The 26,795-nt window shown below is 40.4% G+C and overlaps 1 protein-coding gene across 2 annotated transcripts in view; it reads right to left on the bottom strand.

The window, feature by feature from the left end:
* Positions 1-23,203, bottom strand: part of LOC137966584 (tRNA ligase 1-like) — a 68,396-nt gene extending 45,193 nt beyond the window's left edge. For both annotated transcript variants that reach the window (XM_068813261.1, XM_068813268.1), the window contains exons 1-11: positions 22,973-23,203; positions 21,638-22,081; positions 17,419-17,469; positions 17,118-17,200; positions 16,934-17,033; positions 12,394-12,472; positions 12,102-12,225; positions 11,159-11,265; positions 10,829-10,957; positions 8,988-9,052; positions 8,703-8,867 (exon numbers count right to left, since the gene is read on the bottom strand). In XM_068813261.1, the coding sequence (XP_068669362.1) occupies positions 8,703-8,867; positions 8,988-9,052; positions 10,829-10,957; positions 11,159-11,265; positions 12,102-12,225; positions 12,394-12,472; positions 16,934-17,033; positions 17,118-17,200; positions 17,419-17,469; positions 21,638-22,036 (1,302 nt within the window). In that variant the 5' untranslated portion in view covers positions 22,037-22,081; positions 22,973-23,203. The remainder of the gene's footprint in view (positions 1-8,702; positions 8,868-8,987; positions 9,053-10,828; positions 10,958-11,158; positions 11,266-12,101; positions 12,226-12,393; positions 12,473-16,933; positions 17,034-17,117; positions 17,201-17,418; positions 17,470-21,637; positions 22,082-22,972) is intronic.
* Between the last annotated feature and the right edge of the window lie 3,592 nt (positions 23,204-26,795).

The raw sequence follows: 26,795 nt of genomic DNA, 5'->3' as shown, positions 1-26,795 counted from the left end.
TGAGGTCACCTTTCGAATTACTGGCCTGATCTCTACTTAGATTCATACTAGAAAGAAATTTGAGCATCTTCGGGGCATCCCTCTTAGAGAGAATTGGTGCACCATTGCTCAAATGTCTACCCACCAAAGCCCTCTTCCACTATGGGCCGGATTCCTCCTCCAACTGGTACTTTGAAACATAACTTTGATGGGAGCACCTATGGCAATCCAGGTTGAGGGGCTTTTGTGGGGACTATCCAGAATAGTGAAGGAGTTGTTCTTGCTTCCTATTCTAGCCCCTCAGGGATCTCAGATTCCATCTCAGTCGAGCTTCATGCTACTCTTCATGGGCTTATTGTGTTCCAACCTCACTTCCGTGGCCGAGTCATGATTGAAGGCAACTCCAAGGTCATTATTTGCTAGTGCTCCACTCTCTCTGACCCCCCTTGGTAGTATTGGAAAAAATTTCATGAAAGTGTAGACATTTGTTCTTCTTTTATTTGTATTTGGATTCATGTTCCCTAGGCAACTAATGCTAGTTAATTCCCTTGCCAAGCAAGAAGCCTCCCCCCAATCGCTCAGTTGTAAGGGGAGTGTTCCTTTCTTAGCTCTGTTGTTTGTTCTTGGTTTGCCTTGAATAATTCACTCTTTCTCAAAGATAGATAAAGAAAAATGATCATGTTTTATGGGCCTTTTTTTATCACACAGTGCTTAATATGGCTTTGCGACTAGAAGAGAGCAGGATTATGAGGAGCATCCCTTAAGTGTCCTTCTCCCTCTCGATTAATGGCAAGTTGCCTTGCTCTTCATGAGATCTACAGAGCTTTGTCAAGTTGTTCCATCAACTTCTAAGTCTTGTGGAAAAAGTGTTTGCAGCCATCTTTTGTATGGCTCCAATGAATGGATGGATCTGCAGGGTCAATCCCTGTTCAAAATGCCTAGTCTTCATTTGAAGATGACAAAATTTTCCTGTTTGTGACAGTTATTGACAATATTGAGATCCAATAAAGTGTTCTTCCTTATACGCGACCAGTTTAAGCTCAACTTTGACGGTATCTCAGCAAGCCATATGCAAACTAGCTGGAGTTGGGGACCCTCCTTCTTGGGGCCTAGGGATTTACAGCTACTGTGGCAGAAAAGGGTCTGGTCGTCATTATCAGTAGGTGTCCAAGAACATCCCACCCCACACCAAAAAAAAAAAAAAGATGTAACAATTTGTGCACTTCTTGGAGCAGATTAAATATATCCTAGAACTCCAACTCCTTGGTAAGAAGTGGAGCTTCTCATCAATACCTTGCTGCTGAAAATACCCTGATGCTGGATATGTCAAGTTCTAAACTTTTTTATGTAATTTATTTTTATTTTTTTTTTGGATTTCTGGTTAAGTTTAGAGTTTAACTTCTTTATGTAATTTACTCTATTTGTTTTTAGGTTTCTGTTGTAATAATTCTGATGTATTCTTCCCTCCAATTGGAGACTTTTGTTCCTCTTTTTCTTAATAAATCTTCTTTTTTGAAGAAGAAGAAGAAGAAGAAGTGTGTATATAGATTAAAAAAAGAAAAAAACAAACAAACCAAGGTCAGAGGGTCCGCCTCCACAACAAGGTGTTGGAGTGAAATACCCTTTTTGGCTTGGGTGTTTGCCAAGTGATTGGCAAAGCAAGGAATGTGCTTCCAATTACAATTTAAATGAGAAAATAAATTACATATATCCGAATACATATCCCAATGACACCACGGGAGCCTAATGGACTCCGCACACCAGTTGATGACCATCTTTGAATCGCCTTCAATGCAGAGAAGACCCGAGAGATGATTTGAGAAAATTTTGATTCCGTTTAACAGTCCCGAAAGTTCCGTTGTTGTAGAGTCAGAGTTGCCAAGGGGGCCCGCATAAGAAAAGAGGAGGTCGCCATTCGCATTGTGAATAACTCCACCAAAACCTGCAAGACCTGGGCATCCGAGAGCACTCCCATCAAAGTTAAGCTTGAAATGGCCAAGTGGGGGCGGGGTCCATATAGCCATGATCGGAGGGCGAGAGGGCTGAGAGAGACCTGCAATTATCTGCCAATTTCCCCTGAAGTTGGTGTCACTAAAGTTTCTGAATTCTTTTCTGTTAAGGAGCAAGATAGTTACTTGGCCGGAGATTTGCTCTGTCAGAACTTCGATAGGGGAGGATTTGAATTTCCTCCTGTTACGCTCTTTCCATAGAACCCAAATTATATGACCAATACAACATGGTATAATCATTTTACCTAACTTCGGGAGTCTGGAATCAGTAAGTGAGAGGATACGAATTTGGTAAATTTGTAGCAACACAATAATGGAGCCCTGTTTTATTTAAAAGGGAGGTCCAGACCGAATGAGCAAACTAACATGAGAGAAGAATGTAGTTGGCAGTTTCTGGGACATCTTTACAGAAAGGGCATAGTGGGTCCTGGATGTGGGTACCCCTTCAAATTAAAGAGTCAGAGGTTAGGATTTTATTTCTACAGGCAGTCTAGACGAAAAATTTTGCCCATGGTGGGGCGAGGAAGTCCCAGGCAGAGGCCGCAAGATGCTTTGGATAGGCTATGGGTGTGTTGCATAGGAACTTGTAGGCACAGGCAGTAGAGAAATACCCTTTTTGGGCAAAGAGTCTAGATTTTCTTACTGGAAGGCTATCCAGGAGCTCAGAGGCAAGAATTGCTTCAGGATCAGAGAGAAGCTTTTTGAGGTTTAAATTCCAATCCCCACTATCTGACCAGATGTCTAAGATGAAGGTCTCAGAGTTACCTGAAAGGCTAGAGATTGCTTCAAAGCTACTTTTGAGACAGGATTGACCAGTCCACCAATCATTCCAGAATTTTGTCGAGGTAGCATTCCCAATGTAGCATTTTACTGCTTTTTTGAATTCAGGAAGAAGTCTGACAATCTTTTTCCAAACAAGAGAGAGCGAATAGAATCGTCCCCCCTCAGTCCGCCATCCAGAAAGCTGGTTAGCTTTTCCCGCAACTAGACCTCTCCAAATTAAGGCAGGAAGGAGATTGAATTTCCAAATCCATTTAAGGAGGAGAGCAAAGTTTGTGGTGGTGGTATCCTACATACCCAACCCACCAAAGGACTTTTGGTTTGCACACCTCCTCCCATTTTACAAGATGATTTTTTTTTTCCCATTTGGCCCTCCCCAAAGGAATCTTCTCTTTAGAAGCTCAATTCTGTTCCTGACAGAGGCCGGGCAATGAAACATGGATAAAAAGTAGTTAGGTATTCCGTGTAAATAGGATTTAATTGGAACTAATTTACCAGCTTTTGAGAGGAATATGCCTCTCCAAGAGGCCAAGCACCATTCCAAACGCTCAATGACAGGGTGCCAAGAACCCTTAGAAGGGAGTCAGGGGTCAGGGGTCAGGGGGAGTCCCAGATATGTTCCAGCAGACATTTCAATATTGTAGCGAGCCATTGAACTAAGCAAACCTGGCTCAATGTTGTATCCCGAAATGGAGGATTTTCCCCAACTAATTTTTTGCCCTAATGAGATCTCAAATAAGCTAAGCAGGACACATAAGTTGTGAATTTGGCTAAGGGAACCGTCATAGAAGATGATTGTGTCATCTACATATTGGAGACCAACGTCTTGAGCTGGATCAGAGGAGATAGGGCTAAGCCAACCCGCCGTTTTAGCCAGACGGATCATGGCAACCAAGTGCTCCCCAATGAGGGTGAACAGAAAAGGGGAGAGAGGATCTCCCTACCTGATAACCCTAGAGCCTTTAAAATACCCACAAGGCTTGCCATTCACAAGAACAGAGTAAGAAGCATTTGAGATGCAGCTTCTCATCCAGAATCTCCAGCAAGTGGAGAAGCCCATCTCACCAAAAAGGTGGTCGATCAGCTTCCAATTGACCCTGTCAAAGGCCTTCTCAAAATCTAATTTGATAACCACACACGGTTGGTTCGATTTTTGAAAAAAATGAAGAATTTCATGAGCTGCAATAGTCGAGTCCAAGATGTTGCGGCCCGCAACAAAAGCGCTTTGACGAGGGCTGATAACATTGGGGAGAACAGATTTAAGACGATTGGCAAGGATGCGTGCCAAAATTTTGTAAGAGCTTGTGGTTAGACTGATGGATCTATAGTCTTGAGGAAGGGCTGAATTGGATTTTTTAGGGATAAGGGCAATGAAGGAGGCACCAATGGAATTATGGGTGATTCCTACTTGATGGAAATTATTGACAAATGCGTGCACATCATTTCTGAAAATGTCCCAGGACTTCCGGTAGAATTCGCTGTTGAAGCCATCCGACCCAGGGGCTCTATCCGTCGGCATTCAGAGAGCCGCCTCATCAATTTCTTCTGGGGAGAAAGGTCTCTCCAGCTGAGCAGCATTAGACGCAGAGATACTGTTGAATTCAATCTGGTCGAGGATAGGGCGGTTGAAACACTCCTTAGTATATAGATCGACAAAAAACTTCACAAACACATTAGCAATGGAGACTCTATCCATAATCTCCTCTTCATCGTTGAGAAGGGAGGATATACGGTTAGTTCTCCTCCGGGCTGAGGCAATGGCATGGAAGAACTTTGTATTGTCATCCCCATCATTCAGCCAGCGGAATCTAGCCTGCTGCTTCCAGTGAGTGGTTTCATTTTTTAGGATTTTAGAGAGATCAGAATTTAAGCTATTTTTGCAAATGAGCTCAGGGGGAGAGAGAGACCTTTGCTTCTCGAGTAGATCAAGCTCAGAGAGGCGGTGTCGGATGGAGTTTTTTGCAAATGCAACAGTAGCATTGAGGTTGCGAGCCCAGGGACAGATAACTAACTTGAGAGCTTTACGCTTCAAAGGGAAAGACCGTCCAGGGTTTGGGTGATGAGATATTTCTTCACACCATTTCTTCTTATGCGGGACAAAAGAATCAGTAAGGAACTAGGAGTTTTCGAATCTGAATGGAGAGTGTCCCCAGGTTGGGGGGTGAGTATTTATAAGGCTTGGTCAATGGTTAGAGCCAATTTTGTTGAGGACTTGACCGGAAGTATTGGGGAATAGGTGCATCCATTCATTATTAACCAAGAAACGGTCTAATTTAGAAAGAATGGAGGGGGTTTTGACCATTGGACCAATTAATTTTTTTCCCAGATAGTGGAATCTCAAGGAGCTCTAGACAGCTAATCAGGTCCGAGAAAGCTCTCATTGTGGAGGTGATTCTTGGCCTTTTTTCGGAACAGCGCAAGGTGGCATTGAAATCCCCAGCTAGAAGCCAAGGGACATTCCATTGTTGAACCTTCGACATTATTTCATCCCAAAAAGAGGCACGGTCTCCATGCTGAGATGGCCTGTATATGCCCACGAGAGCCCATTCAAATCCCAAAGTTTTGTCTCGGAAACGAATGCAGAGGGAGAAAAGGCCAAGATCGGTGGAGATGGCCTCAACCGAGTTTGGGTTCCAGATGACAAGAATGCCACCAAAGTGGCCCACTGCATCGACCACAGCCCATTTAGGGTTCGAGTTAAACCAGAGACTACGGGCCACAGAGTTATCAAAACATTGCAGCTTTGTTTCAGAAAGTATTACAATATTTGGCTTATATTCAAAAATAGCTGCTTTGATAGAGTCTCGCTTGGAGTGCGAGTTGATTCCCCAAACGTCCAAGATAGAACTATCATGGCCCATAGATGTTAAGAATATCCTCTTTTGAGTAGCAAAAGAGGCCATGATAGAACTTGGAGAACTCCTAGGTTAACTCCAACATCTTCTCTAGTCTGTGCGAGGAGACAACGCCCGCTGAGTGGTCCATTATATGTTGTTGCATGTTTGCCACCCTCTCCCTTCGGTTGAGGATGGGATAGTTGCTGAGCCATTGGGGGTGTGGAGGAAATGGGGAGGAGGCAGGGTCCTGAGTTGGGCAGCTGGGCTCTGAGGCGGTGCTTTTTCCTTTGTTACGGTATTTCTTTTTCTGGAGTATGTTTGGGAGAAGGACCGGGGTGGCTTTCTCTGTTTATGAGTGCGCCTAGAGTAGGTGATGGGGGAAGAAGTGGCTGCTCCATGCTTTGCGGATTCGCCAGCGGAGGTCGTTGGGGATTTGCTGGAGTTGGGGTCCATGGAGGCCAACGGGGTGTTGGTGAATCTCGGAGGAGGGGGGGCAGCGGGGGGTGACTGAGGAGATGATTCCAGAAGATTTAGGTTGATAGGAATGGACAGGTGGTGTGAAGTAGGGGACGTAGACTATTGCTCATAGTCACGGCAGGGTGCGAAAGGTTTTTCGAAGGGGCGAAAATCCACTTGGGTGGGATGACGGCAACAGGAGTGGGAGATATGCAGCAGGTTGTATTTGGATTTAGGGGACTGATCGGGCCGTATTTTTGTGTATGGAGAGGAGCAATGAGGTTGTCAGAGTGATGATTATCCAGGTGGACTGGTAGGAGACCAAAGGTGACTTCAGAGGAGAGATGGTTAGTCAGCGATAAGGTGTGATGGCATGGGGTTGGAATGGACGTGGGACAGGGCGAGCTTGAGTTGATGGCTAGGGGTTCCACGAGAGGCTGATTAGATAAGATATTGGGGAAGGGATGTGATGTGGTAGTGGGAAAAGAGGGGGATGTAGAGGGAGAAATAGGATGACGTGGGGTTTGGTTGGTCGAGGAGGAGTGACGTGGCGAGCACCCAAATGAGATGGTCAGATGGGCACTAGGCTCCAGGTGAGATAAATCGGGAATGGGTTGGTTCAGACGAGGGGGATTTGAAGATTGATCTCCAGCGCCAGGTGTCAGGCTCAGAGGGGGGGCTCGGGAGGTGATGTGGGGTGAAATTTTATTGGGGGTGGTGAGTGGCGGTGAGGTGAGGTTAGGGTGAGATTTTGGATTTCAGGGTATTCAAATTTTGAAATTTTCTTCGGGAAGGTTCTTTGGGTAGATACTGAGGTTTCCTTTTGTTGAGTTGGCCAAGCTTTCTCGGACCTTGACACGAGGCAAGCATGACTCCAGTTTAACTCAGTACTCAGCGAGTCAAGGTTATACTGAGCCAGGCACAGCTCAAGAGCTCGTGAGTCGAAGGTCATAGATGGAAGGCAGCTCATCTCGTCAAATTCCAGAATGATCCAGGCTGAGAAATCGCCAAAAAAAAGCTCAATGAGTTGAGATCCACTTACCGGGGATTTTGGCTTGATGAAGAATTTTTCCCATAGCAATTCCGGTGGTTTCTCGTCAACCCAGACAAGCTCGCCAAAGATATTTGCCAGGCTTTCCAACGTGTGCTGACATCGGAGTTCCGCTAGGATGCCACGAACAGTTGCCCATTGACCGACCAAAGAGAGGTCGGAGTCCCAATGATTCATACACATAATTGGGGTTTTAGCCTCATTTTGAAGGCAAAGCAATGCCTCTCTATCCTCCTGCGACCTGAAGGCCAAGAGCCAGTGCTTGTCCTGGATGTGTGTGATATCCACTGGCCATCGGAGATATGCATTTTTCCAGATCCAATCTCCGATCAGCGTTGCTGAGTTATGGTCAGGGTGGACTATGATGGTCGCGGCCGTCGATAACCGCTTCCTTCCTTCCCTCAGAGCTTGATCTAGGAGAAAAAGCGAGATGTCATTCTCGTGGTGGTTGAATTTCGAGGGAGGTAGAGGCGAGAGAGTATGGCATTTGTCTCTGGGTATTTTAATGAACTTGGAAGCTGGGAAGGAGACGAGGTTTTTCCACAAGGGAAAGGGGTGGGTGGATTGTTTGCAGGTTTTTTTCTGGAGAGGATAGGTGGGTGGGGGGTTGGTTTTTTTTCCGAGGGGTGATGGTGGGGGATGATGAGTCGGCCTTTTCCTGGTGAGGTTTGTTGAGGTTATTTTTTGTGGCTGGTTTCTGGGAGAGTTGGGCAATCGAAAGTCAGACCTTCCTCCATCCCATACCAGAGTTGGGGCTTTGCGAAAGGAATACCATACCCATGATTGTATTCCCGCACCTCTGAGTGATTGAGCATTCGAGCTTTCCTCCATGGAACAAAGTAAGGATTTGGAATTCCAGTTCCTGGGTAACGAGTGACCTACCAAAACTTCTTCCCGTCTTGCCTCCCCATACATTTTCCAGAATAAAGCCGAAGGCATCCACAGCTTGGATAGGTATGGAGATGAAGGACTGCTTCGCTCCTGATCGAGAAGTGATTCGAAGGTAGGAACCATTTTTGTCTTTCGATTTCCTGAGGGAGATGGAACCTTTGCCATTTTGGTAGTGGAGCTCGGCTGGATCCTCTACCCTAATCTTCCTTCTTGATGTACGACTGACGACAGTTTGCCACTCTGGGTCATCAATTGGGGTCTTCGAACTGGATGTCTCTGCTAAAGGTTCAGTTCCCTTCTGCTGTCGATGTCCGCCAGATGATCTAAGCGATGTTTTTCTCGAGGAGGTGGGTCAGGGATGCCTATCGTGGCGGGAGGGGTGTCGGGGGGGTCCCAAGAGGGGGGTTCCACACCGCTCCATCTCTCTACATCCATAATAATAATAATAATAATATCATCATTTTTTCATAGAACAGTAAAAAATTCAAAAGCATGTGTATGCTCCTATAGGGATATCATAACCAGACTACATGAAAAGATTAATACATCACACCAACAAAATAATTTGAGAAAGATCTTGCTCAATGATGGAACCTAATTCATTCAAAAAAGGATAATTCGTCTGTCGGCAACAAACGATGCACAATGGAATAAATTTTGGTAATTTATGAATAAGAATGTATAGTTACACCGTCAAACCTGCAATTTGATGGTGGCAAGATCAGCAGGAAGAGATTGCAAAAACTTCAAAAGAACTGAACCATCAGCATTTCTAGACTGGGCATCACCACTTCCTCTTCCAAACCAATCTGAGTAATCTGGGCACATGGAAGTTCCAACACTTCGTAGAAGAGCGTCTATTTGCTATAAGAGGGAAGTTTTACAATATGTCAAATTTGGACGACATATCCAAGCATGGACATGAGACAGATAAAAAGAAATCAATAACAAGATAATAATTGAGAACAGAAAAACTTCATTTACCTGCTTTTCATCTGACCTGTTGGCTGCACAAATTTCTCGCAAGCTTGGTCCAAGATTTTGGCCAGCTGAATATGAATGGCATTATCAAGTGAATATGCATCAGAGTACTCAACAAAGAGCCCCAAAATAGAGAGCCTATCATAACAAACATAATTTTGCCATGCTCACATCCAACCATCTAAAAACTAATTAAGAGTAACAGAATCATTGATGACCAGAACTATGTTGAAGGGTCTTCTTCTCTTTTTTTTTTTCACAAAGATAACTAAAAATTGTGCCAACTTGTGAAGGGTCTTCTTCTTGACACATATAATGCTCAATATTAAAAATAAAAACTTCCATAAGCACTTCCATGTAACATCTGTTAAGGAATAGTCCCACATAGATTAGTGAGTACAAAGATCTTGGGTCTATTAGTTGGGAAAGAGGTTTCCTAAGTAGACTAGTCATTTTGGGATAGGGCCTTGGACCCAATTTAACATGATATCAGAGCGGGTACTCAGATGTGGGGCTACACCTAAACTATCTAATTGTTAAGCCACAAAAAGAGGGCCTACACCTAAACTATCCACTTGTAGAGTCACAAAAGAGGGCCTACTCCTAAATTATCCACTTGTAGAGTAACAAAAGAGGGTCTACACGTGAGGGAGAGTGTTAAGGAATAGTCCCACAGAGATTAGTGAGTACAAAGATCTTGGGTTTAGTAGTTGGGAAAGAGGTTTCCTAAGTAGACTAGTCATTTTGGGATAGGGCCTTGGACCCAATTTAACAACATCAAAGCTTTTAACAAAATGAAATGCATCTCTACCAAGAGACAAAAAAACTCCCAAAGTAAATTAGAACTATGGTGAATGTTGAACTTATTGGCCGTCTCAAAGACTCGAGAAAAGAATTACAAGCCATGGCTTATTTAAGGGAGTTACCAGCTTATACATAATCACCATATCTTAAAAAACTTGGAGACTGCACTTTTAAGTACTCTTTAGAAAGTTTCATAAAAAAAAGTACTCTTTAGAAAGACTATGGACCAGCCCTTTTGGTGTAAAACAAGACCTTCCCTACAGCCGAAGTTACACTGAATAGTTGAAAAACAACACCTTCCCAGTTAGCCCTAGCTAGCTCACTGAGCATCCTGGGGAGCCTCAACTTTCCATTGAATCTCTTACACTCGGTAACTTATTTGCCTGTTCCTGACCTTGAAAAAGCTATTGCTGAACTCAAGAGAGAAATTGCTGAGTACAGGGGTGTAATTCGCAGGCCCAGGTTGTTACTCTTATTTGCCCGTATTGTTATCATTGTGCCAAAAAGTTTAACATATACAAAATATAAAACATCCAGAAGGGATCCATGGTACCACCTTGTTGTTGGAAACTATATGCCTCTCGTTGATTTATTTTTTTTGTATTTAGGATGTAACATTTGGATGTATTTTTTTTATTTCTTGTTTTTCTTTTTCTTTTTCTTTTTTTTTTTTTGGTAGACTTCTGCCCTCCAAGGTTTTGTCATCTTCATGAAAAACAGTTACAAAAATGCATAACAGCTATAAACATAATTTAGGAGGTATCATAATAAAATAATTAAATAACTACATTAAAATAAAGTAAACTACTGTCCTGCTGAAGCAGATCTTACTTACTGTCAGGCTGCCAGTATATTAGTGGCCAAAGAGTGCACTTGGTACTCATTTACCAGAACATCAGGTGCAACCAAGCACTAACAACACCAATACATGTAACAGAGAAGCCCAAGCAGAACCCCTCCCCCCAAAAAAACATCAATGCCCAGTTCGCATAATACTATGGTGGTGAAAGAAATAGAAGGATAAACAAAATGATTCATACCTCCATCTAGTGGTGGGGGAGGAATCTCTTTCAGAACCTTCTGCATATGTTTCACGCTCTCATGACTTACAATACGGGCAACAAGACCTTCCAAGATTTCACCTTGTACCTTAACATGATCTTTTGATCCTGTCAATTGATCCGCAAAACTAAATTTAGTAATGACTTAGAACTACCATAAACAGATCATAACAGAATATAAGTATTTCAGGCCGACAGAGATATTTAACTTGTTCAAGAAGAAAGAAACTCGCCAAAGGGACAAAGCACTTCAAGATGGAAATAAGTAGAACCTAAAACGATTGCTTGATATTAAATTTGAGAAACAACCTGGGACAAATATGTCGGCAACTTCATCAAGAGCACAACAGACAAGTGTTGCTGTTCCGTCTTCACATAATGCATCATACGCAGCAAAAAATGACATCACAGATTTCCTTCAATGGTATAGAGATAAATTAGATAAAAGTATTTTCTGAATGGTAGTAGAAAATAAATCTCTAGTTGTGCATCCTTTCAATATATCAAACGGAACACATGGTCAACCATATTGTAAGTCCGTAGAAGAATATAAAAGAATTCTTTTGGTTGATTCAAACTAACAGAACTTTTAGCAGAACAAACTAGATGAAACTACTAGAACACACACACATATATAAATATATATATGTTAAAGATGAGTACATATCTATATATAACAGTCAAAAAGTATTTTTTTTTTTTAGTAAAAAGGTGTGAATATATTGCTAACTTAAATAATTCTAGTTAGATCGAGCCAAGCTGAGCGTTTCATTCCCAATGTACAAGAATATTAGCTCAAAATTCAGAACCAGGCTGCCTCACTATTAGGAACCCATTATGATGTCACTTTTACACACTCCCAAAAAACAATCAAGGATCAATGGAGAAGTCTCCTCTGACCAGAAGAAGACGATGGAGGAGGGTGGCAAGCCAGCCTTCCTACCACCAGCAGGGGCCCTTCCCCCGCTGCCAGAGGGAACGGAGAGAGAGTAGGCTAGGCCATTGTTCCTGTTATGGTTCTAAGACAGCAGAGGGCTGCCCTGCCTTCCCCACTGTCACATGACGGAGGGTTGAGCAAGGGATCCTCAATAGCACCATCACCTGATTGCTTTCACATGTGCATCACACGCAAAACTGCAGATGTTAGCATTTTCTTCACCAAATCATTTTGCATGGAAATCTAGGAACTACCAAACTTCGATATAAGTATCACATATTGTAGTGAGTCTACTAACTGAGATAGATGTTTCACCTCGTTGAGAATAGCCATACATGATTTGTTGGTAGGCGCCACTTCCTACAGAAGGATATTAAATCAGCCGTAGAGTAAAACTTTGGCTTCCCGTTACCCAATTCAGTCACAGCGGTCACAACGGCTGTTCACAACAATAAGAAGTCCATTTATTAAAGAACTAACAAATACCAAAAATTACTCCTCTGTAGTTTCAATGTTTTAAAATTGGAAAAAAAAAAAACTGAATCTGAATGTTTTACTTATATAGTTTACTGTTAATGAAAAGATTAGAAATATAAAGAAGGGATACCATAGTCTTCCAAAGGTCGCTGACCATGGTCTCCTAATACTGCAGTGACCAATTCCATTGATATGCACATATGATTTTTCTGAAGCATGTAAATGCTACTGATTAGTACCCTCTAATCATACACATCTAGATAGACAACAAATAAAATTCAGAAGTCAAATAATATTAGCATTATAATATGCCAAAATAATAACTAAAGTTATCAGATGCATATCGCGTACTCAAAGAATAAACACAACAAAATGACAAACTGAGCAGTGTAAAGATAGCCAACAGAATTGACAAAAGAGAGTTTTAGCATACTTGTATACATATCTTCATGGAATAGCATATAGAGTTGCAATGAGAACATAATCTTCATTTAAATCAACCACCAGCCAGTTTAGACTTTGATTGTTTTTCTGTCCTTTTCTGTCTTTTTTCTGTTTTTTGACTTATCCACTGACTGCAGGCTTGAAGCCTAGATTCTATCATTTGCCATTTAAAGGCCTAAAAGTTGGCCTTCCTACTGTACTTTTTGTAAAAAAAATTATTCTCCTTTCTCTCTCTTGATAAATTTCACAATTCTCAAAACAAAATCCCAAGTAATAATCAATGTGAGCTACACATAAATAACTTCGAAGAGCATAAAGACATCTCAATAAAACCAGTGGAAGTTGCCGTAAAAACATTACCTTTAGTTAAACAATTCACAGGCAAACTGGACTATGGATGACAGGAAGGCTATACATAAACAAAAAAGAAAAAAACAGTGTGCACCATAGGATAAGGCCCAATTACTAATAACATTTAAATGACAATTACATTGACAACTCTATGTCCATAAACAATAATCATTAAGTTTATCAATGCTCAGATAAATTTGGCAAAAATGATAAAACATTTAGAAAGGGAGTAGAGGAATCTAGAAAGATTGGAGACGTCTCTTGAGGTGTATTATGGTTTACACTGATTGTTTTTCTTTTTCTGCATTTGATCTTAAGACCAAAGGAACGTAAATCATCACTAACAAACAAAAGGCCCATGGACCTTTTAGGTGTTAAAATGTAGATTGAGGCTTTGGCTCAATGGCCACATGGAGGTTTCTAGAGTGAGGTCTCAGGTTCGAGTCTAAATGGGAAGTAGGGTTAAACAGTCAAAAGAAAAAAAATTGTATTAGGAGATTTGGTATCCTGAGCCCCATAGAGGTTTTATGTTCTTTGTTGAGTAGGAAAAGTCTCACATTGAAAAATGAGATGAAAAGTTAATGGGTTAGTAATTCTGGGGTGGAACCAGGTTCAACTAAAAAATCCAACATGGTATCAAAGCAGGTTGTGCATATGAGCCAAGGCCCAATATGTGCTCCCCAAGTTATTTGTGTTTCGCGTTCAAAAAAAAAAAAAGTTATTTGTGTGTCGTGGGCTCCATGAAGGAGTTTGTGTGTCCCAATAGAGGGTTTCTACCCATGTCTCAGACCCGTTATGTGTAAGCTTGGACGTAAGGGGGAGTGTTGAACGAGAAAAGTCTCACATTGAAAAATGAGAAGAAAATTTAATGGGTTACAAGGTAAAGTAATAGGCCTCCTAAGTGGTTAGTCATTTTAGGATGAAACCGGGCTCAACAAAAAAATCCAACATCTTTCTTTTTTTTGAGAAAGTGATGAATTCATTAAACCAAAAACAAAACAAGATTAGGCAGGCCTCCTCCTTACAAGAGGAACATGGAGGGAGGCCCCCCACTTAGCACAACCGTCTGCAACAAAATTTGCAGATCGGGGAACATGGGACCAAATACAGGTAATAAAGGGGAGAATATCCAAAATGGAATAGTAAACATCCCAGTGACACCATGGCGAGGGAGAGGGAGAGGAGAACCATCCGATGATCACGGTGGAGTCTCCCTCAATGTGAAGCAGTCCAGAGAAATGCTCACAAAAGATGAAGAGGCCTCTGAGGAGGGCCTGAAGCTCAACAGCAGTGGAGTCTGTGACACCCATAGACCGGAATAGGGGACAAAAGTTGGGTACCAACCAAGTCATGGAAGGCCCCACCCTAGACAGCCAAACCAGGGTTGCCGAGGGAGCTACCATCGAAATTCATCTTGATGTAACCCGGATCAGAGGGTCGCCATTTCTGCATTTTTGGGGGCTTCGATGGAACTCCCAACTGGGCAATGGTCCTTCAATTTTCCCTGAGCAAGAGCCCACAGAGTGCAGAGAACTCCTTCCTAGAGTGAAGCCAAGCAGAGATGTAACCTATAATAGAGGAGATAACCCGGCCACGAAGGAGATGTTTGGCGATAAAACGCCTATTGTTGCGCTCAATCCAGATGCCCCAAGGGATGAAAGCAACGCAGGCAAAGATGATCAGTCTCCCCAATTTAAGGAAGGGGATCCCAAGGAGCAATGGCCCAATTGCAAGAATGTCCTCTAGAAGGCAAAGCTAGATACTGAACTATTGATTTTCAGGACTCCATGAAGTTAGCTCACAGAGAAAAAGGGAGAGAGACCCATTGGGAGAAAACCAGAGGAAGAAGAGGTTATGGACTTGATGTCCTAACCTCCCCCTGAAGCTCTATTTATAGATTAATGAAACTATTGTATTACAATAATACCCCTGAACTTAGGGTTTAGGGTTTTAACCCTGGAACTTTAACTTAATTACATCAATGCCATCTCTATAAGATGACCCTTTATTCACCATCCTACCATCATTGTATGTGGGCCAATGGGCCTTCTCCTTGATCTGTGGGCCTTGAGCCTGTCTTCTATATCTCTCGGATGCATGGGTCTTCCTTGGTCTTATGGGCTTGGACCCATCTTCCAACACACTTGAATATGTGGGTCTTCTTTGGTGTGGGTTTGGGCCCTATCTTCCAGCACGAACAGATTGAGGATGCTCATCCAAATAGACCATGAATAAGGGCAGGCAACAAACAAGTGTCGAGAGGTCTCCTCCTCCAAGCCACATAGGGGGCAAGAGGTGCAAATTGTGAGATTGCCACGGCGATGAAGGTTGACAGTAGTGAGTATTCTGCTGAGCCCGGCACTCCAAAGGAAGAATTTAATCTTCGGGGGAGCGGAGAGACGCCAAATAAATTCAACCTCATGTTTGGGGGTATCCGAAGTCCAACCCTTGATGAGGGTGAAGGCGGAAGAGACCGAGACAGTACCACTAGCCGTCGGCCACCAAATCATCGAGTCTTCCAAAGAGTCACGGTGCCTAGAGTCATAAATCACCTCAAGGAGCCGAGAAGCAAGCAGGGCATCCACGTCATCCAATCCTCTATGTAATCGGAGATCCCAATGGATCAGCCTCCAGGCATCCGCAACTGACATACCACACTGAGTGGAGGCTCGACAAATACTGCCAAATGAGCCCTTTAGATGCCCAGAGCTAACCCACCAGTCTTCCCAGAAACGGATCGAGCGACCATTTCCAACGTAAACGGATGCTCGAAGATAGCTCTCCAAATAGGAGATAGAGAAGCTCTCCTCCCTCCCGAGGTCCACCAGACCTCATGCCGATTAGGCTTGGATGCCACCATTGGTCTACATAGATTGTTGCCAGCAGTGTTGAATTTCCAAATCCACTTAAGGAGGAGGGCCATATTCATGTCCTTGGAGAGCCTAATACCCAGACCTCCCCTAGATTTGGGAATGCAAACATCTAACCATCTCAATAGATGGTACTTAAACTCGGTAGAGGTGCCTTGCCAAAGAAATTTTCTCATCATGCCATCAATCTGATTACATATCGTGGTCGGGCAATACATGAACGAGAGGAAATAGTTTGGGATCCTAGCCAAACAAGATTTGAGGAGAGTAAGTCTCCCAGCTTTGGATAGAAAATGACCCCTCCAAGTAGCCAATCGGCGATCCAATCTCTCAATAATCAAGCTCCATAAGTCCTTGCTGATGCGGGATGCAAAGAGAGGGAGACCGAGATATGTGGTGGGGAGGGTAGATATAGAGCAGCCCAAGAAATCCGCCATGTATTGGAGTTCGTCTGTGTTGATGTTAAACCCACCGGAGATGTTTCTGCCAATTGACTTTCTGCCCTGATACAATCTCAAAAAGCCCCAATAAAGCCTTGATCGTCACATTATAGTCCAAGGATCCGACCCCAAACAGTAAGGGATCGTCCGGATATTGGAGAAGGGGAATGTCGAAAGCCTCACAACTACTGATCGGCTCAAGCCAACCAACCTCTCTAGCCCGATAAATCGGCTGAAAGAAGTTCAGCCACAATATTGAATATAAGAGGGGAAAGCGGATCCCCTTGCCGAATACCCCTAGAGCCCTTAAAAAAGCCACAAGCAGTCCAATTGAGAAGGAGGGAGAAAGAGGTCGATGAGACGCTTTTTTTTTTTTTTTACCTGAGCAGGGATTCAAACAAAAATCTAACATCTTTCAATACATACTCTCTTGAATTTCACCATCAGACACTACTCATGACGTAGATTACTAAAAAATAATAATCCAATTTCATTGTCAAACTGTTTAGAACAGCTAAAAGAAGTTGGCAAATATGCCCAATGTCTTCCATAATGTAGAAATTACCTCAAGGAATTCATTGAACTCTTTTTGTTTATTTCTTGCTTCAGTACCCCAGGCCTCATGGAACATCTGTCCAAGAACAAATACACCAACAGCAGTATAACTGCACTACGAAGGAGATTTACATAAATAAAATTATGTTGTCAAAAATCCAAATAACAAGCATATATCTCAATGGAAAATGTACATATTTCCAAAGCTGTTCTTGGCATATGCTCCCCCCTCGTGCCCCGCATACATGAAAAGAGAACCTGAGTGCTTAAGGGAGACCTGCAACCATAAACTTATGTAAAGAAAAACACATACATATAAAATGATGCTCCTAACCAGAAATTAATCATGAATATGAAACCCCTAAACAAATAAATAATTATATGAAACCCCTAAGCAAACAAATATTTATATGGAAACCCAAACCAAAAAGTATCTGTAACCATATATGCTTTACTGTATTAAGTATAAAAAGGACATGGCAAACGAAGTAATACCTCCACAGTCGCCTGCCCATTGGAAACCATCTCTATCATCCTCATTCTAACCTGCAATTATCATCTTCAGCAACAACAAAAAAAGTTTCCTGTTTTGACTTAACAAAGTAAGATGTTGGGGCTAATTAATTCTCCCAATTCAATGTCCCCTACTTGCTGATGGAATCAAGAGTTGCGAGATTAGTCAAGGAATAAAAAAGAAATCTGGCTACTTGGTTTAATGAAAATCCTAAAGTTTGAGTTATCTAATACATATAGGGACTGCTTTTCAAAAAATATATGCATTTAAAGACTGTAGTTTAATTATTTATTTGGGTTAAGTTGTTATTTTCGTCTGTATTATGTCTGGATTGTTTCTATATGGGTTTTGTTTAGTTAGGCCTTCTCTTAAGTTACCTTGAGGGCCCATCAGGCTTTGTTGTCACCACTTAACATCAGCCCTTAATTTTTACTCATTATGATGTCTAAAATTTAAACCATTGAAAATTTGGGTTAGGGTTTCTCATTATTTTTCAATCTCAGCCCTTACCTTGCTTTTAATTATTATGTTACAATTTGGGCCGTTAAATAAGAGTTAGTGGCTATATAAAACCATCAGTTTTTTGTACTCAAATTAGAAATAAATTTTACAGCAAGTTGTTTTGGCATAAGGTGTGAAAGCTTATTAGAAGTGATTTCAAAAATCAATGTGTTAAGCCTTGCTCCTTTGCTTTCCTACTTAAGTTTTCTTCTTTCTTAATGTTTCTTCTCTCTTAATATTTCCTCTTTATTAACGTTTCCTCTCTCCTGACATTTTTCTCTCTTAATTTTCTCTCACCATCTTCCGTATTCTTATGTTCTTTATTTCAAGTTTGCCAAAAACTAAAAAGAAAGTTTTATTAGGTAATTGCAGCGCAGAACTGTAGTGTGGGAACTCCAGCAGCGGGTACAATAGCACTGCCCTAAATTTATTGGATTGGATTCCATTTGCTTTTTCATCCCTATTTCTCTAATATCAGCATTAATTGATCCTCGCACTCGTCTTTTTTTTGTTCTTTACTACTGTAATGTCTATTTCTGTTGATTGGTGGCTAAAAGTAAATTGGCAGACCTTGGAAACTTAATCCCATATAATCTTCCCTAAACTGTATCTAAAACCCCTTTATCAAGCCAAAAAACCTTCAAGCTCCCATATTTTGGAGACCTCTCGACTATAAGGTATTTCCTTCTGCACTGCTATCTTTAGATGTTCTTGCAGTTGATTGTTTAATTTTGTGGTTGAAGTTTTTCTTATGGATTTAGCATGCATTAAATTTTCTCAAACTTGAGCCATTTATTCTCTTGCATTTTTGCTATGCATTACTAAATTGAAATTCCCTGCTCTCCCATCTCACTTGCTGCTTTTTAGCAGTCAAACCAGGGAATCCAGACCCTAAGCATCCAATGATGGACCCAGCTAGAGCCAAATTTTTAGATAAGATGTCAGCATAAAACATAATGAGAACTTTGAAATCAGCACTTCTTTGTTAGCATCATCAACATCTAAAGTTGTTATAATTTCTGTCCTGTCAAACCTAGTCAAGAGCTGTACAGTCCAAGAACTTCAACCTTACTATTCTTTGAGACATCAGAATAAAAGAATTCAATAAATATATTTTTAAATTTGCCCAATTCCACAAGTGAGTCTAAATATTTTCTTAACCAACAGAATGTACATCAATGGGGTAACAGAAATTGTATTAGTTTGTTGATCAACTACTTAGATTGAGTAATGGTTTACTTGGTGTCCATGGTAGAAGTTTGAAGTTGCAGATCTTGCGAAAATTTCCAGCTACACAAAGCCAACCCCATCCTGCCATACCAGGTGATGCAATTTTTTTAACTTAACCACATTTAGAGTAATCTAATTTGGTCTGTAATTTTCCCAATCTAAATTTTTATTAATTCCTCATTTAATGTTGCAAATAATATACTTCTTAACATAGCTAAAAAAGTGTTACATAGTAAGTTCTATATTAGATTTCACGCTCAAAGTTGCACAGTGGAAAAATTTTGAATGAAGAATTGGCTTGGTATGTCTCCTTTCAGTTCAAAATTTCCCGCATTGTTTAACATCTTAAGAGACAGGAATATCTTTGTTCATCATTCAGTAATGGTGAACTCGTTTCCTGTAAGTTGTTTCAATTGTCATAGAGCCCTTGCAGATTCAGAAATTTCAGAATTGCGCCAGCTTCTCCAATTCCTATATTTTTTTTTATTAAGGGCTGAGGTTCAGATCTTCCAAATTGGAGTTTGGAGTCATCTAGTTTTATTTATAATTTTTTAGCTGGAACTCAAATGACAGCAGCTGTACAAAGGTCTCTGATGTTTGAAAGCTTAAGGCCCCTCCAAAGGGAATTCATTTTCTTGGCTCTGCAGGTCATGGTAAAATACAAACATGTGAAGAACTGGCAAGAAGAGGTCAAACAGTGGGTGACAGTGTTGAAATACATGTATAAGGGTATTTTGGTCATTTTCCTATTTTTGTGTGCGACCCTCCAAGTGTTGCAGTTAATCATCATGATACGAATTTATGTTTCAAGTTATTCTGATCAGTATTTAGGTAGTTATTGAGTTTTTATGTAATAGGGGTGTGATTGTACTTCATCTCTTCTTCACTTGAGTGAGATATCAAATAGAGAGGGCTCAACTTTTCTGCCCTAACAAGTACTGCTTCAACGCACTCTTCTCTCTCTCTTGCCTCTTCTTCTTTTCACCTTCTTCCTTCTTCTATTTTTCTACTTCTTTCATTTTTTTTTAGACAACCTATGTAAATTTTGTGGAACCACATCATGTTGCATAGCCCAAGTCAGCAGGCTTGGAGTTTCATGAGTAGAAAGTCTGAAATATCTGTATGCTTCCCTTTCTCAATAACAGACTTCATTTCACAGTCTTGTACAACTCCTTTTCCAAAAGAAAGCAAATTTTCTGGCAAATTTCAATTGCAGTTGTTCATTAGAATTTGGGGAAGGAGAGGAATTCAAGACCTTTCGTAAGAAGTCAGCATTCAGCTGGAATGTAAGTAAGTGGTTCATAATATTCTTTCATAGCTTTCTCGGGTCTTATTTGAAGGAGTGAGGTAATTACTGCTGAGAGGAAAACGTGTCAGGTTCTATGTTCAGCATTTGTAGTGCCATTAATTGAGGGAGACCCTTCTCCAGATATATCCCAGATTCAAGATATTCAATCCCTGCTTGGCATCATAGGCATTATTGCAATAAAATTTTTCATTTACTGCAAGGTTTTGAAGTCACTTGGATCGTATTTTTAGTGCTAACCATCTAGCTGATGGTTTAGCAAAATCATGTGTATCAAGATCTTGTATTGCAGTCGGGTACTATTCCTCTTGGGACTTGAGCCTTTTTTGCTGTAATTTGCTATATCAAAAAAATTTCATCATTTTCAAATAAATATATATACATAGATACTCACATTTTATTTGAAATATATTACATATATACTCATCTCATCATTAAAAAATGAAATTTTAAATAAACTATATTTATGAACATACATATTTTATGCAAGACAGATTTTTCTAAAGATGAGGTATGCACCTCGTCTCATTACTTGACAAGGGTTTTTCCCTGAGCCTGTCACAGCCTACAGGTTGAAAAATGAAAAATCTGCATCCAAGGACAGGGCGATGTAGGTTCATTTTTAGCCTGCACACTACCCTATAGCCACCTCCATTTTACTTGGGTAGGCAAGTTATTTCATGATTATACGTTGGAGTTAATTTAATACCCTCAATCAACCAAAGCTCACCTAGTTGCTCACCACTCAAAATCTTGATTGTAAGTGAAGTACACCACCCACCCCCACCCCCCGGCAGACAAATAAAGAGTTTCATACCTATATGAGATGGGTCTAGGATTAGCAAGAAAACAAGGACAATCATCCTCAAAATGAACCATCTAGCACGTGTTCTTCACATGAAAATATTCTCATCAGATAGCAGGTGAAGCAGATATTTCTATCACTTTGCAAAATGCCTCCCACTAAGATAGCCTTTTTTTAATGCAATTATCCACAAGTAACACCTATTTTTTAAAACTGAGTTTAACTCTTCATTTTAATACCATATTAATGTTTATTTGCTCCATTATATCATAATAGATGTTTAACAGAGATATGTAAAGCAAGGAAAAAATAATAAAGCAACCATAGCTTCTAAGTAAATAAATAAACCGAGGCATACCTCATGGTCACTCTTCTCATTCTCAAATTTGGGATAGAAGGTAGCTCTTATTTGGGCTCGAGAAAATGTGAAGTTGTCCACAATAAAATCAGCACCTAACGGCCCTCCGAAAAACTGAGTCAAACCTACAGTTTTCTCAGTAGGTGCAACTTCCTTAGGCTCACTCACCTTAACATGACTACCATTTAGAGCTTCAGCTCCACTTGTGGTTGTGGAATATGCTTTGGGCTTCAAAATACCCTTGCTACTTTTTTCAGAAAGGGTTTGGTTTGTGAGAGAGATAAAACCAAAATGAGGTGAAACTGAATCATTTGATTGATCACTTCTGTCTGTAATAGACAATCCGCCAAGCCTGTCACTAATGGCTTCAGCCTCAGTGCGTGAAGCAGGTGTCTCCATCTTGTGCTTCTCCTTCCACCGTTGATGATTTTTGCTTTGCTTGCCCTGCAAGTAGATTTCACCCAGAAGTTTAAATTTATGGAGCACAACAAATTTAAGTGTGGGATTAGAAAGAGAAAGACAAATATGAGTTGAACCAGCTGTTTCTAATAGAGTAGTGCTCATAAGAACCCAACTGAATCAACTAAAACCTACTGCAATGAGAATTACGCTTGAAAAAAAAATATTTCGTATGACCATGAATCAGACAAGTGAATTACTGCTTGAGACATTACTTTATGTCAGACAAGTGAACACCTCAATTCGACCATTTTTTGGCAAATGAGAAGCACAGATTATGTCTCTTGGGTACTGTCTTAGCCACGGCCTCTAACTGATAATTGTTTCGGCAAGGATCAACCACAGGTTGAGCCTCAAAAAGCCTGATCGATCAACTAGATAGATCCATACAACATACACAGAAAAATCCACGTAGGATCGATAATCGAATGTTTACGTTTATACTCGATGGAATGAATAGCATCAGCATGTTATCCAACATTATGAAATCAAATGCACAAAAAAAGTTAAAAGCTCAAATCCAAATAGCATTTAAGGCGAGAGGCAGTATGCCTGCCGTGAAGAGAAGTGCAATGGGAGCTGAGAAACACCAACTGTAATCGACATTTTATAAATTTTACTCTCATATAAAAAGCATACGCAAATACAAAACAATACCCGAGACCAGATTCCAGTAGTAAAATCAGCTACAACCAGCTTGTCTTGCGGGGGTGGGGAGCAAACTACAAACGAACAAGAAAAAAAATCGAAAAGAGAGTCGGGACCATAATGTCTTACGATTTGTTTAGGCATGGAGATGGAATAGCCGAATCTAACAGTAGACAAAGAAGTATAGCGATGGTAGTGACGATAGAATGAAAAGGTTCAGAGAAATACCAAGAGAAATGACGCAGATGAATCTCTGCGTAGCAGACATCCAATGCGCACCGTAACACCCCCTTTATAGTTTGTAGCTAGAGAGAAGTGACTGAGAGAGAAAATCGCTTAGAAGGCGGATGATCAGGCCTTTTTTCTCTAGTCGCCACGACGACAGCGTCAAAGTTCGAACAGCTCTCTCATCCTTTTCTGCACTCGGCGTCCTTCTCGACGCTTCTGCGGAGAGGCTGGAACGACACCCAGATGGCGGGGGATGAAGCGAGCAAGCTGGAAACACAACGCTTCCGATTCGAGCAAAAAATAAGTAAATAAATTACAAAATAGATAAAAAGTTAAATGATTTTCACTTGGGTAGAACGGTAATATAATGTTATAGCTTGAAATTTTAAAATGGATTGGTAAGTATTTATAATTATATTTTTATTTATCGGCAAATTTTGATTATATTGTGAAGGTCAAAGACCTCTCTTTTCATGTTTATTCACTAATTATAACCCTCATGAATCTAGATTTTTTTATTTTACCAATGATAAATTATGGAAGATGGACATGTTAAACTATGTTAAGTACTAGTCCACAAATCATCAAATGTTGAGAAAAAACCAAAAGAGCCAATTGAATAATTTCTAATATAAATCAAAAATTTTAATACATGCGATAATCAATGTTAAAAAAATCGGCCATCGACTTGATGAAATGATTGGGTCTTATTCAACCAGGTCACTTTGTTTTACTAGTTAAATTGAAAAACATGATTGGGTTAGCCAATTCTTTCCTTTCTTTAGGTTTTTTTGACTTGTAACCAAAAAAAAAAAAATTGAGTAACATTTTCATTGAGTCTCTATTTATAGTCGATGAAGGAAGTTTATAATAACTACAATGCCCTTTGAACTATAAGCTCTCAAAAGAAAAATACATTAGTAGACATACATCATTTTCTTTAATTACTCCATTGTGTCATCCTTGTAAAAAGACAATTATTTCACACCCTTTGTCATCTCCTTGACATGGTAAAGGTATTTACCTTAATACCCCTTTGAGATGTCTTCCATTACTCCCCTTCAAGTTGGAGGAGAGAAAACATCGTAGATACCCAGCTTGCTGCATATAATGATTTGTATCTTGGATACGACTTCTTTGTGAGTATATCTACCACTTGTCCTTCAGATGAAACATGTTTGAGAGATATAATGTCAATTTGAAATTTTTCTCGTATGAAATGACAATCTACCTCAATATGTTTTGTTTTCTCATAGAAGACTAAATTTGAAATAATGTGGATGGTTGCCTTGTTGTCACAATAGAATTCCATAAGAGTCATTTTGTGGAACCCTAATTCAATAAAGAGACATTTGATCCATATAAGCTCATTGATTGCATGGGTCATAGCCATGTATTATGCTCCAGCACTAGATCTAGCAACCATATTTCACTTTTTACTCCTTCATGTAACAAAGTGCTCTCCAACTAAGGTGTAATACCTATAAGTGGAATTCCTATCATCAGGTGATCCAGTCCAATCTGTGTCTGCAAATCCTTCAATGTTGAGGTGGTTGTGGTATTTATATAGAAGTCACTTGTCAGGGGCTGTTTTTAAATATCGGAGGAATCTCTCTAGAGTTTGCCAGTAAATAATTTATGATTTATGCATGTACTGACTAACTACACTTACGACATATGTTAAACCTGGTCTGGTTACTATAAGATAAATGAATTTTCCAATAAGTCTCTGATATTTTCCCACACCACATCTTCGTCGGAGCTTGCACACAACTTGGTATTAGCGTCCATAGGAGTATTTGTTGGTTGACATCCCATCATCCTTATATCTTATAGCAGATCAAGACACATACTTCCTTTGAGTTAAAATAATCTTATGTGCTTGACTGGAGAACCTCAATACCCAAAAAATATCTAGGGTATTTTGTTTGGAATTCCTTGCATATATTTGATTTGACTTATTGTATTCCTTTCGCATCATTTCCAGTTAAGACAATATAATTTACATAGACTGCCAGTAATACACTTCCTTTCAAGGTGTTCTTGATAAATACAAAATGATAAACGGAGCATCGATGGAGCCCAAACCGCAATATTACTTGGCTAAATTTGTTGAATCAAGCCTAAGGAGACTATTTTAAGCCATATAATGATTTATTCAATATGCATACCAACTCCCCCTCAACCACAAAACCAAGTGGTTGACATATAGATGTCCTCTTTAATATCACCATTTTAAAAGGCATTTTCACTGTTAAGAGGTTGGCCAATACAACCTAAAAGACTAGTCGTTTAAGTGCGGAAAGTCAACCGAATCAAGAGAGGTGGACCGGAACTACTTCTGACACCCACCTCGCCCCTTACTGTTCCCTGCGGGATTCAAAGGCAAGACGTGTTGGACCTAACTCTGATACCATGTTAAGAGGCTGGCCAATACAACCTAAAAGACTAGTCGTTTTTAAGTGCAAAAAACCAACCTAATTAAGAGAGGTGGACCGGAACCACCTCTAACATTCACATCAAGTTGTTATACTGGCCAAGAAGAATTTACAGTAAGTGCTAATAAGATTCTTATCGAATTTAACTTGGCCACCGGGGAGAACGTTTCCTCGTAATCAACTCCATAGCACTGAGTGTAGCCTTTGCCAATGAGATGGACTTTAAGACGGGCCACAAAACCATCGCGATTGTGCTTAATGGTAAAAACCATTTAAAGCCCACAAGTTTCTTCTCATAAGGAAGCGAAACTCAGGTCCATGTCTGATTCTCATATAAAGCATTTATTTCATCTTCTATTGATGCATTTCATCCTAGATGTCTCAGAGTCCATGATATGAGTGTGTGACAAATATACAGGAGATGGATGCAAAAAATTCACAAAAAGAAGAAGACAACTGATGGTGAGAAACAAAATTTGATACAGGATGAGAAGTGGAGGGCCTAATACAACTCCTAGGCTATTTTCTTAGAGCTACAGACCTAGTATCAAATTGTGAACCAAATATGATAGGTAAAGATGGGCTTACCTCGAAGGGATCTATAAATTTCATAGGTGTGGTATCGACTGCTGCTTCAGGGGGTTGAAGGAGATCAGCATCAAGTGGCACAACAGGTCTCGAAGTTGTTTGAACCGATGAAAGACCCGGAGGGGCATCTTTGGAAGAATAAATAGACGTGTCCTAAAAAACATAACATCCCTAGAGATAAGTACCTTTTGGAGAGAAGGATTATAGCAGACATAACATTTTTTGGTATGAGAGTAACCTGAGAAGATACACTTAAGAGACTTACGATCAAAGTTACTTTTCGTGCTGGATGTGACATGAACAAAATATGTGCATCCAAAAACCTTAAAGGGAATGGAGACATGGTCTTCACCAGGAAATAACAATGAATAGGGGGGTTTATGATTAAGCATTGAAGAAGGCAATTGAATAAGAAAGTAGGCAGTAAGAATGGCGTGAGACCAGTAAAAATAGGGTACATGCATAAAATAGGGCAAACCATGGGCTACCTCTAGGAGATGTTTTTTTTCTTCTTTTCAGCCACATTTGTTTGTTGAGTGGTGTAGGCACATGATGTCTGATGGTTAATGCCATGATCCTGACAAAAGGATCGAAATTCACCAAAGAGGTACTCTTTGGCATTATTGGAACAAAAAACTTGTACGTTTTTACCAAACAGATTAAGGAAAACTACTATGTGACTTGAGTGAAATACTTAACTTGTGAAATATTTAAGATACTTAATAGTCCCCATACATCAAAGTGAATTAAGGAAAAGGGAGCAACACTTTTAATTTTAGCTCGAGGAGAATATGTTG

This window comes from Aristolochia californica, unplaced genomic scaffold, assembly GCF_029961685.1.
Source record: "Aristolochia californica isolate CCGP_79_NKW_82.1479 unplaced genomic scaffold, dmAriCali1.0.hap1 SCAF_10, whole genome shotgun sequence".
NCBI classification, from domain to species: Eukaryota; Viridiplantae; Streptophyta; class Magnoliopsida; order Piperales; family Aristolochiaceae; genus Aristolochia; species Aristolochia californica.
The sequence above is the reverse complement of the archived record's forward strand: the minus strand, read 5'-3'. Positions and strand labels throughout refer to the sequence as shown.